Source organism: Artibeus jamaicensis, unplaced genomic scaffold, assembly GCF_021234435.1.
Source record: "Artibeus jamaicensis isolate MK-2021 breed Jamaican fruit bat unplaced genomic scaffold, CSHL_Jam_final scaffold_3307, whole genome shotgun sequence".
Taxonomy (NCBI): Eukaryota; Metazoa; Chordata; class Mammalia; order Chiroptera; family Phyllostomidae; genus Artibeus; species Artibeus jamaicensis.
Window position 1 is genome coordinate 8,002,785 of NW_026522040.1, and position 12,962 is coordinate 8,015,746.

At 41.2% G+C, this 12,962-nt stretch overlaps 1 protein-coding gene across 1 annotated transcript in view; it reads right to left on the reverse strand.

Moving 5' to 3' along the window:
- SND1 (staphylococcal nuclease and tudor domain containing 1) overlaps positions 1–12,962 on the reverse strand; it is a 431,795-nt gene that overhangs the window by 379,452 nt on the left and 39,381 nt on the right. Inside the window, exons 4-9 of the mRNA XM_037167720.2 lie at positions 10,797–10,875; positions 8,215–8,375; positions 7,381–7,472; positions 6,364–6,522; positions 4,989–5,095; positions 2,647–2,737 (exon numbers count right to left, since the gene is read on the reverse strand). Of these exons, the coding sequence (XP_037023615.2) occupies positions 2,647–2,737; positions 4,989–5,095; positions 6,364–6,522; positions 7,381–7,472; positions 8,215–8,375; positions 10,797–10,875 (689 nt within the window). The remainder of the gene's footprint in view (positions 1–2,646; positions 2,738–4,988; positions 5,096–6,363; positions 6,523–7,380; positions 7,473–8,214; positions 8,376–10,796; positions 10,876–12,962) is intronic.

The window sequence follows — 12,962 nt, forward strand, 5'->3', positions numbered from 1 at the left end:
GATCAGGATGCTCACAGAATTATTTGATTTTGGTCACAAATTAGATGCACAAATGAAGGCTACACTAAGTGAAACAAAGGAAAATGCACAGGGAACCAATAGGGGTGGAAAGAAAACTGGGACTCAAAACAATGGAGTGGACCATAAGGAAGAAAGAAACAAGAATTCAAAAAAAATGAGGAGAGGCTTAGGAACCTCTGGGACATCTTTAAATGCTCTAACATCTGAATTATAGGGGTACCAGAAGGGAAAGAGGAACAGCCATGAGTGGAAAACTTATTTGAACAAATAATAAAGGAGAACATCCCCACTATGGCAAAGGAAATAGACTTCCAGAAAGCTCAGAGAGTCCCAAAGAAGTTGGACCCAAGGGCAAACACACCAAGGCACATCATCATTACATTACCCAAGATTAAAGATAAGGAGAGAATCTTAAAAGCAGCAAGATAAAAAGGGACAGTTACCTACAAAGGAGTTCCCATTAGACTGTCAGCTGATTTATCCAAAGAGATTTTGCAGGCAAGAAGGGGCTGGAAAGAAGTATTCCAAGTCATGAAAGGCAAGGACCTACATCCAAGATTGCTCTATCCAGCAAAGCTTTCATTTAGAATGGAAGGGCAGATAAAGTGCTTCTCAGATCAGGTCAAGTTAAAGGAGTTCATCATCACCAAGCCCTTATATGAAATGTTAAAGGGACTTATCTAAGAAAAAGAAGATAAAAGACAAGTACAGTAAAATGACAGCAAACTCAGAATTATTAACAACCACACCTACAACAAAAACAAAAACAAACTAAGCAAACTAGAACAGGAACAGAATCACAGAAATAGCAATCACATGGAGGGTTAGCAACAGGGGAGTGGGAGAAGGAGAGAGGGGGCAAAAGGTACAGAGAATAAGTAGCATAGATGATAGACAGAAAATAGACAGGGGGAGGGCAAGAATAGTATGGGAAATGTAGAAGCTAAAGAACTCATGACATGAACTCATGGACATGAACTAAAAGGGGGAAATGTGGGTGGGAGGAGGTGTGGAGGGTAATGAAGGGAAATGGGACAACTGTAATAGCATAATCAATAAAATATATTTTAAAAAGTAAATAAATAAAAAATTAAAACCTAAACAGGAAAGACCACAAACAAAAAACAGATTCTGGATTTTTAAAATGGAGGAAATGTTCCTAAAGCCAGCATTCCCTTTTCTAGTTACAATAAAGTCATATTGAAGATAAAGGCAAAACTATTGATTCAGCCATGTGATATTTTTAATTTCTTCAGTAATGCATTAGTTCCCCAAACAGCAAAGGCCCAAACCCTCAAAATCTTCTAGGTTTCTCTACACCTGAGGAGGGTCTGGTGGCCACAGTACAGGGCAATGGGACCCTCCCAAGTTTCATTTGTATCACTAACGTCACAGGTCCTAAATACAAATGGTGAAAATGGGAGGCCTGCCTCCCACATTGATTGAATGATCATCCTTTCTTTGTGTGGCTACTGTCTTCAAACAGAACAGATTGCAGGAAACATAAGCACAATCAAGTTCCAATTAAGTTGAACAGCCATGTCCAAGTTTCCATGCTAGCCCAGTCCTCACACAGAAAGAAAGCAGGGATCCACTCTGGTCTGTGTCAGAATGGGAAAATACATAGGAGAGAATCCAACCAGGGAGCACCCCCCACTGATGTCCACTAAAAGGCACAATCGTGGTTAACCTGACCACTGCTTAGAGACCACAGGCTAGAAGACAGAGAGGGGCCACTGGAGCACTCTGTGACTTACTGCTCTGAGGATCATAAAAAAGAAAGTGAAGAAAATCAGGCAATTCCTCAGGGACTTTGTTAAAATTTTACCATTGTAAGATAAATCCTTCCAGAATTTTTCAGGCTGACAGTGCCACCTAGTGGCTTTCCATCTTAAACTGTTCGGTAACATTTGGGACAGTCACCTACCTCTCAGTTAGAGAATATGAATATTTAAGCACTTTAGTCCACAAAGACAAAGCTTCCAGCATTCCCCACCCAGAGTAAAAATAGGTTGGAAAACACTACAGCATTTGGGGAAGGTGAGGAGAACAGGCCTGCCCCAAAGTAAAAACCCTGTAACTAAGAAAAACACTTAGCAGCACCACCGCTGGAACCAGTCTGTTCAGTAGCTCTGGCTCCCGTCAGAGAAACCCATCCCAGAACACAGCAGTGGACAGCTCTCAGAAGAAAACACCACGGCAGAAAAATTTCAAAAACACGAGAGTCCCCCAACAGAAAGAAAAAAAAAGAAATGAGTTTGTGCACAGGAAACTATATATTTGTGCATAGGAAATGAGAAATGCCATTTTTTAAACAAACAAAACAAAACAAAAAACCCTAAAAGACAGGTGACATTTCCAAATGGCAATATCTATAATTTTAACCCATGAACTTCTAAGTCATGCAAATTTACAAAAAAAAATTTAAGTTCTTATGTCTAAGTCCCCTACACACACACACACACACACACACACACACACATGTGCAACTGTGCATACATCTCTATACCACTGGCTTGCCTTGAAATAAAAATGCTTCAGTTTTTTATTGATTGTTCAAAATGTTGTGTTATCAGTGGCCTAACAACAATCACTATGCATCTTAAGATGTTGAGAATGACTCACCTTAGCAACGAATTGCTTGTCCTTTTGGTCCAAGTTAGCAGTGGGGGCCACATAGTCTCTCCATATTCTCAGCCTGCGTTCCTTGGCAAACCTGACAACAAAGCAAGGATGCAAATCATTCAGACAGATCAGGTCAGTGAAGGAAATCCACCACCACCATGACAGCAAGCAGTAGAGAATCCTATCCTACCTCACTGCCACAGCACCCAGGAGAAAGAACACTAGTCAAAGAGGAATAAAATGTGTCACAAGAAAAAGTGTATAGCAGCTATAACTATCCAAGATGTGTATATAAACCATAAACCCATGGCTGGTAGACTAGATCTAAATACGCAATTTTTTGACAGTGAACAGTTCAAGTTCACCTTATTAGGTCTTTGGCTTATCCAGTACCTCCTGAGTGATTACTATGTACTAGGCACTAGAATGACAAACAAAAGCAATGTAGAATTCTTTTAAATGTAAAGTACATACACTAAACAAACAAATATACATAATTTTTAAAGGCTTGCTCAAGTTCCGTTTGAATCCAAACCCTATGTGGAAAACAAGAACAAAATTGTCATTGTAGTAAGTACATCTAAAGAGTAGGAAAAATGAACAAAACTACAATAGAAGTTCACTAACAAAAGTTTAAAAATCACGTTGGCAGAAATTTTTAAAGTACTAAACCCAGTAGACTCTTTGAGTCAAATGAAGAGAGGTAAATGGAATGCATGCAAACCTTTAAATAAAAAAATCAATGACCAGCTGTCTCACATTTTTACAAGTAAATGAATACACGTGCAGGGGAAAGGAACTATTATTTCTGAAAACAGTATTGTAACCATTTTTTTTTAAGAAATTCTAAAATAAGAAAAAGACAAAGCAGCAACGCTGTAGTTGTAAAATATACCAAGTACTTCAACAGAGGTTTGCCAACAATGTAAAGAAGTCAAACACAGCATATAAAACGGCAGGCAAGAAATCACCAATTATCAAAATACGATTTGTATTTCTTGGTCTAAGCCTCTTTTATAATGATGAGCACTCTCTAAAAAATCCCTAAAGTCTCCTAAAGATGTTATAAAACATGTAGACACTCCTATCATTACACTCACTTTCTTCAGCGAGAGGCAGGAACTTAAAGAAGGCAATAAGAATTACCAACCAAAATAGTAATTTAGAAAAATGAACTGACAGGATTTTTGAAAAAAATTTAAAAATGGAGCATCACAGAATAATCAGAGGTATTTGGAACACTGTATTTTATAACAGTATTGTATCTTTCTAATTTAATTGTGGAACATAAAGACTAATACACTTTTATATAACTGTGTTTTCTTTTGTCAGACATGCCAATATCAAATGCCCCAGATTAAAATCTATGAATTGCAAGAATTCCTGCTCAGAGGTGCAGAAGGATGCAAAGGACCTGACAGAGGGAAGAAAACTGTAGCCATTCACTTCATGTTGTCACACATCTCTCGGCTGTGCACCTTCAAGGCAAACACGTGGAGTTACCAAGCCCAATATCATTTTATGATTCTATAATGAGCCACACAACAAGCCTTGAGACTGGAACGTTGCCATCACTGGTCAAGGAGTCTCTGCTTAATTTATTGTGGGAGGGGGTGGCCGGGAATTCCTGGACCATCGTCTCCATTCATCTACTCTTGCTATTGCTTCATTTTCTTCTACCTACCCCACCAGATGAATGAGGTTCACCTACACCTGCAAATACTTGACCTTGACACTTGAAATCACCACCAATCTTTAAAATATCCACTACTGTTTTTCTGAAAACAGGTTACTTCTACACCTGAACCTAGCCAAAAACGTGACAACAGCACCTCAGTTTCGTCGGTATTTATAACTAACACACACTTTTAAATAAATTAGGGTTTTAGGCTGAACAACAGCATTCCACAGCCCCGTGTTGGGCCCACAGGCTCTGTCTTTCTGCAATATCCCTGGGCTTCAGACCGCCTGTGTGAGAGCAGGCTGGCAAGTAATTTCATTGTCCTCAAATGAACCTCAAGTTTATTTCATCACAAATGCCTAAAATCCAGAACTTGAGACGCTTATTTTTTTTAAAAAGTGACCTGGAAACATTAAAAAAGTGTATCAGGTAGAGCAGAATGTCTGAGTAAAAATCTAGTTCCTTACTATGTAGCACTGAATTCGATTAAACCTAAAGATTTCCAAGTCCTCCACGAGATTCTAGCCTCTTTTGGAATTTCCCTAATCCCTTACTGAAATAAAACCGACACTGACATACATGGGTGAGACATCACAATATTTCTTTCCCTAAAGATCCATAAGGAGAACCTAGGCTGGAAGGCTTCCCTGACAGACCTTACCTCTCAGCTGCCCTCAGCTTTTCTGCACCCCGAGTGTACACTGCAATCGACCAGTCCACACAGCGTGCAAAGCCTTCCTTCAGGAGGAGCTCTGTGATGTTGCCATTCTGGAAGACAAGGCACATGAAAAGGCAGGCACAAATTAGATTCTACGGCAAGAGAAGCCTTCTCTGGATTTCTGACACTATTACATAGTCAGTCTAGTCTGCAGTTTATTTTAAGAAAGAAAAAAATAAAGCTATTGCTCAAGCACTCAGAAACGAGCCCCAACAAAGACCCACCACTCTGTGGCTCCTGTTCTCAACAACCTTGGCTTCATATCCTCACAACACCACGCACAGTGACTCTCACTTAATAGGAAAAGGATAAATGTTAGTGGCATTGAATGGAATCGACATTTCAATAGCTCTTCTTGTAGGCAGAGAAGGATGTTAATCTTCAGTGGGGATTACACCTTACTGTTTCCTTCCTTAAGATCACCACTAACTCCCCTTTCCATAAAGGGAAAGCTGAAGAATGAGCTGAGTAAGGGAATAACTTAAGCTACATTTTGCCCAATGAATTACAATTCACATTCTGCTATGACACAGAGCCATCTGGCAGGGCCCAGGCAGACAGCTAGCACTCCAGAAGAAACAGACATGACCTTGGCATATTCCACACCAAGCCTCCCAGCCTTCACAACTGCCACAATGGAAGAGTTCTCTAGGCAAAGAATAAGTAACACTAGTTACAATACAGTTAGTCTGTATTGAATATAGGTTATAATAATGAAAATCCACATAAACTTTGCTGTTAAAGAACAAGGTCATTTCCTGTCTAAGAATAACCCACCTATCAAAGAATAAAATAAGGTCACAACATAAAGAAACTATTTCCAATAGTTAGAACATAAAGAACTGATTTCCTGCTCAAAAGGCAGAGTTAGGAGGAAACTGGCATTAAAGCCTGGCATACACAAAATAATTTTTCCACAAAAAGATTTCCTCACAGTTCTACCACTATTCCAAATAGGTAACTTCTAGGCCTCCATACAAACTCCCCAATCCTCTGCACCAAGTTTCAGGCCACTTCTAACCCAGGCGGCAACCTCCCACCTTTCCTAGGGATGACTGGACCAACTCTTGGAAAAATAAGTGATAAGAGTTCCTCTTGTAAACCCAGCAACATTTGAGATTAATTTTCTAAAAGTAAGAAGTTGCACAGATTTATCCAATTCTATCGGATAAGTGACATCTCCCCAGTAGATGATACTCCTGCTGAGATATTTAATGGCTCTTAAAAACAAGAGGAAAAAAAGGGAAGCAAAGTACAGCTCGTCAAACCCCAAATGGACCCCAGACCCCACACAGCCCAGTCTGTACGGCACACTCACTGGATGCAGGATGGTACCCAGAACATTCTGGTTATGGCAGCTCTCCAAAATGATCTGCACATCTCTCTGAAGCAGCCGAGACTCGGTGAAAAATTTGGCTTCTGCAGCAAAAGGCTCTGGTGTTTCACTGCCATCTGCTTCCCGTCGGAAAGTTGGGCACTACAGCAAAGGAAGGTGAGAGAGTCATGCAGCCCAAACGTGAGTGCTCGCCACACTCACACCACACTGAACTGTCCAAAAAGCAAAAACCAACAAGGCTCTGCTGGGGAAAGTCTCAGATGCCATCTTCTAACACTTTTTAAAACATAATGGTAAAAAGTAACTGGAAATAGCATCATCGCAGACTTCATGGTAAGGCAAATAAAACTCATGTTATCACCCTGGCTGGTGCTGCTCCATGAATTGAGAACCAGCCCGCGAACCAAAGGGTCACCGATTCAATTCCCAGTCAGGGCATGTGCCTGGGTTTTGGGCCAGGTCCCCAGTGGGGGCGCATGAGCAGCAATTACACATTGATGTTTCTCTCCCTCTCTTCCCCTTTCTTAAAAAGTATATAAATAAAAATCTTTAAAAAGAAAAAAAACCTCAGGTTATCATGGAGAAAAAAATTTTTATTTACAGTTGAAAATTACCACTTGCAAGAAAAAAATGTTTTTTGAAAAAATTAGTGCCTAGCATTAAATCCTTGTTTATTTTTTTAAGTCAAAATGTGTATTTTACATTAAGACAAGGCAGACTCAGAAAACTTCAGGGCATCCCATTCCCTATTGCTGAATCCTGACAACCTCTCCACCCAGCCCACTCCAAACAGACCCTGAGTACTTAGAGTTTAAAATATCTTATTTGCTCTCATTGGAATTGTCCTACTGCAAAGTTGAAAGGACTCTAGCCAATGCTAATGGCCCATTCTAGAGGAAACAGTAGATCCAAAGTCCCCGAGTAGAAAAATCTACCTATGACTGAACACGTCAACAAACCCTAAACCCACCCTACACGCAGCCCAGTGTCTGGTCTGACCTTGATCCCTGACAGCATGACGGTAACCAGGTAGTAATCTGGGAGGAGCAAAGCCCTGACCACACTGCCGTCTCGCACATGCTCGATGATAGCTGCAAGACAGAATAAACAGCTTCAGTCATTAGCAAAACTCATTCCAGAGATAAACAATGTCTAGTCAACTGCAGTGAACACAGCTCCTATCCCCAAAGCCTTCAGGAAAGCCCCCCTCTAGGAAATGATGAAGCACTGGCAGGTCATGAGTATTCACACAACAGACTCTTCCACAACTATTCCTGGGGAACACAGATCAGAGTGACTTCTCTGTCTTGGGAACCCTCTGGGACCTCATGGCTCACACCTAAGCTTTGATACCAGTAAGGTAAGTGTTCACCTTGGCAGCAGGTACCCAGCAAAAAATAGTAACAATTCAGGATTGGCAACAGTTTTATTTTACTGAGTCAGTGTCAACAAAGTCTCAAAGTAGGGCCAGAATTACAGTGTGTATGCACACGTGCATTTGATTGTATAAAGAATAAACATTCCTACATCAGTTACAAGAATGGTATTTAAGTAGCTATTTTTTAGAAAACAGAAAGAGCTCCAATGTGCAAAAATACCAGCAATTTACTACTCTACACCAGGAAACACCTAACTTTTGCAAAATATATCTGGTGTGACCCACATGAACTAAATCAAGTCAATCTCCTTCCAAAACACCATGGTGTTGTTTACCCTTAACAATTTCCCTTGGATACTAAATAAGTAAAATAGGTTTTATAATCCTCAAGAAGCTTGAGAACGAATATAAAGAAATCCCCCTGAATCACATCTGTCTCTGCCTGCCAGACTCACCGTTGACAGGCTTCTGGTGGTGTGAGTCCACAAAGTGCCTAGGGTTCTCAATGGTATACTTGAGGTCCCGGATGGTATGTGAACCGTTCCCATCACTCCACATGCCCTTCTTAGCTGCCTTTGCTTGTTCCTCACACTCTGAAAGCCGATTCTGCTCAGGACTAGAATACGAAAAATAAACACACATGGTTAGTAAGTTCATAAACATATTAAGCTCTTCTTTAACTCTGGGCTTCTTCAGCACCTTCTCCCGTTGAAGGGACTGATGAATTTATTTCAGATCAACAGCTTTAGACTCAAGCCTATAACCAGAAAACTACCCTGAATGCAACTCCAGGATCCCAGATTTGTTCCCTCCAAGGGCATTTAATGAGAAGATCCAAAGAACACACGTCTTAGTACTGCCAACATCAGTGATTACAAGAAAACAAGTCGGTGGCTCAGAGGGAAGCCACTCCAGGGGTACTGCTTCATTTAACTATCCCAGATTCGGGAACTGAAATCTAGGCAGAGCTCAGCAGGACACAGTGCAGGAAAAGTGACTAAGAACCACCCTTACTCCCTATGGTCGTACGCAGAACAGGGCTGGGGAATGCAGAGCAAACACTGTCATTGCAGATAATGTCACCCCAAACTACTTAAACATTCATCAGGCCAGCTAAGCAAAAGCAGTCTGAAAATGGAAGACCCCTTCTTCATCGGGTGGGAGACCAGACAAGAGAGCAGCCGGAAAGTCAGCAAATGAGCAAGCCAACAAACAAAACCAGAAATGGCTCTGCTCTTCCCTCTCATACACATGTCTGAGCAAAGGAAGTAAACTGCATGGCCTTTCCACAACCTCCGTGCCTGGGTCCACTGATGGCTGTATGCACAAACGGAAATGCCCACCTCGACCGGCAGGGATATCTAAGCAGGGACCCCTGCCCTAGAATTTCTCAACCACAGAAGTCTTCGGTACCTTTTCCTCCTCCCCACCCCCCAAAAAAGACAATCACGTTCTCAGGGATCCAAAATTATAGCCAGAATTCAATGAAACAAGTGTAGTTTAAGAGACAGAAGCAAACATAGCAACTGAGAAAAGAAGGCTTTAAGTCCAGGCAATTTTGGAGGAAAAAAGGATTAGTATGCCAAGGGAGATACCTTTGCCGAGATGGTAAAATACTACCATGGGCTTTTAAAAATTCTTCATTCTGGGTACAAATTGAATTCCTAAAAAACAGTGCAGCAGTATCATGCCAGCAATGTCCTTAAGATACAACTTCAGCATGCTTCCAAAATCACCACCTAAGACAAATGTCTTAACGCAACAAACTCCCAGAAAATGACTCTCAAAAGTCAGAAAAGACCACAGAACTTTACGAGTGGGCCACAAGACTAAGAAGGCAGGAAAAATGCAAATAGTGCATTTTTACCTTTGTTCATCCCCATCATAAGTACAGTCCATGCAAGTATTTATCCAAAGCCTGGACACGATTTAAACAGCATCGTTAGCCTCCAAATCACTGATGTAGCTTATCGCTTTTCAGAGAATAGGTATTAATTAAAGCCCGTGGCAGCCCTGGCTGGTGTGGCTCAGTGGATGGAATGCTGGCCTGCAAATCAAGAGGTCATCAGTTCGATTTCCAGCTGGGACACATGCCTGGGTTGTGGGCTAGGTCCCCGATGGGGTGCACGCGAGGGGAAACCACACACTGATTGTTTCTCTCCCTCTCTTTTTCCTCCCCTCCCCCTCTCTAAAAATAAATAAAATGTTTTTTTAAAAAAGCCAGCTGCGATCCATCCTACTGAGAGCCAACTCTAATAAACTTGAACATGATTACATGTGCTATAAAGCCTACATACATAGCACTCATTTCTAAGAAGTTCACACCGCCATTAGTTAAATAAATACATTTTCATCTACTACTCAGTATCTACAGATCCATAGACCAAAACAGACTTCAAAGGCTCCAGAGAGAAATTTTCTGACTTTAAAAGAGAACCACTGAGCCTTTATCAGTTTAACTAGATTCTAAGCAGATTTTGCTTTGAATTCTATTTATTCTCTTCACTTCATTTTTCACTGTACTTATTCCTGGCACATGAGATACTGTGTACCTGTTTCTTGGTTTATTGTCTGTTTCCCCATTAAAATGTTGGTAGAAGCTAAGTATGTTTGTTCATGGGTCTGTGCTCAATGTCGAGAACACAGCCTGGCACACAGCAAGTACTCCATGAATCTTTTGGGATGAACTGGTAAGTCCTCTGGAACTGAGTATCTACGGTGTAAAACAAAGCCCATTGACTCTAATGATATGAAGAATAGAGCGGCCTGTCCCAAAGCCTGTTTTTTAAAGGGGTTACACAAATCAAAACCCACTAAAGAATGGTGAGTGACCTGCTGGCTCAGAATAATACACACCTGGGCAGGAATGTCCTAAAAGCTGGAGAGCACCAGCGGTTACCCACTAAATATCAGGGGGCAGCCATGAAAATGCAGCAAAGCCAATTCAGAGCTGCCTGCCCACACTCCCTTGAGCAACCCCAGCTCTCACAGTAGAGGAGAAGGAAGTTGGAAGGTCAGACGAGTAATGAAGACTTACTTATTAGCCCTCATGCCTTCTCTCCGGGTGGCCAAGCCCTCTGCAACCAGAGACTCTGCAATGTTTTCCCCATTGGTATCTGAGGAGGAAAAAAAAAAGCAAATTAAACACAAGATTCCAATCTGCCTGCAATGGCACTAGAGATCAAATGGAGCCCACTTTTGCCCTTAGCTCTTCAAGGAGAATGATGCTGCCAGAGAGCTGGACAAGGCAGCGATGCAATGTCGGGTTTTTCAGAAAATCTTTTCCTCCAAAATGTCTAGCCTCTAAGACCCAAAGGTCGACAAATCTTTTTCTCAGGTCTTTGCTTCTAATTTCCTTGTGTATCTCCCAGGCCAAATGCAATCTCAGGAACTACTGGAGACTGACAAGAAAGCAGGACACATGTGACAGCCTAGAATTGTATAAAGAGCAGTGAGCCAAGGAGGAGAGGCCTGGAGCTGAAGAAACATTCTGCCACTTAATGCCTTAGACGAGGTCTCTCGGCATGAATTTGCTCACCTCTAAAATGAGAAGAGGACCTCCCTAAAGCGGGTTCTTGTGAGAACTGAACAGTAACGTCTGTGAATAGCCAAGCACGTAGGAGTTAAGAACACATTATACATATAATCAGACAGATTTGTTTAGGATCGCCCATTACAGTTTTCACCACAAAGTCCAATTCCTCTCAGGACGCCCTACTCTTTGCTCCAACAGGACACCAAGATAAGCTACCAGTTTGACAAAGACTTTCTCCTGCACTCACCGAGATGCGGGGGACAGTGTCTAGATTTCTAATCTCTCACACAGCAGCCTCCGCAGCAGGCAAGAAAAATAAAGTTAAACATAAATCCCAACCTGATTACGTTTTACCTGGGAACTTGAAACAGTAATTGCATTTCCATGCTATTGAAAAAGCTTTTAGGCTCTGTGTATTCTCTTAAATCTCTGCTTGTCAGCCAGAACGATAAAGGAAGACATCTATGAGGGAAGCGTCACATAAAAATGTTTAACATGGCAGAAACAAGCTCCTAGATAAACTGAAACGAAGTCTAGCCAATAGGTAATGTCAGCACAGAACAAAATTCTGTTAGTTTTCTGTTCGGCACACTACACATGACTGCTGTTCGCAAGCACAAGTATACACACCATCCCCAAGCCCAACTTAAATGCCTTGCCATTAGCATGCCCCAATTTCTACACAGGTAAATTGTAAGCCTCTCTTCCTACCAAGAGAAGTTCAGATGAATGATATTTACATACAAAGGATGCTCAGGTTCTGAGGCTGAGCACAGATCACAAGAACCTTTCCACTGAAGTTACTACTAAGGCCAGACACACACAGCTACCTGCCATTAGTAAATATTACATTGATTCTACGAAAACAACAGGAATACAAAGAATGAGAGGTCAAAAGGAGGGATTCAACAAGTAAGGGAGAAGCTGAGCAGTAAGAGGCCAAGAAGTCAGGGGTTGAAAAGAACAAAGCCCAGGTACAAACAAGATGAGCGGCCATGACAACAGCCAATCAGCAGCATACCCAACAGATCATTTCTTAGTGCAGAGCACTCTCATGATGGCTGTCAGCAGGCCCACTTCTAAAAATTTAGTTCTGACTGCTCCTTCAAAGGGAGAAAAATTCATTTCTCTGGGTCAGCCTCCCAAAGGAAACAACAAACTGTGGTAGATAAAATACTGAAAGCAGGGAATTTGTAGAGCATGCATCTGGTTTTCTTGCTCATTACTTATCAAGTTATGAATTTGATCAAGTCACACCTGGAGATGACAGTAAGAGCAGGTAGATGACTATGTTTTCTCCAAAAGTCGGAAGACTAACCACCTCTTTTTTAAATAAGTTCTAGGTTAACCACAGTTTCTCAAATTCTACCATTCCCCCAATATAAAAAGAGTAACCACGAATGAGGATAAATGTATGAATACTAATTAATCATATAAGCCACTGTGTCCTTTCATTAGAATGGCACTGACGGTTAAAGTATCTGAATGAAAATATTAAACTGTAAGCCATCTAAGCCTTTAAAATTCAAAGATGTAGGTAATTTTCAGGCATTATTCTTTCAGTACATATTTATTGGCGAAATCCTGTGTCAGGTTTCATTCTACACATTAGTGCATTAACTGCTTGATTATATCCAGTTTATACTTTGGGTCAGTTTAATAAACTTT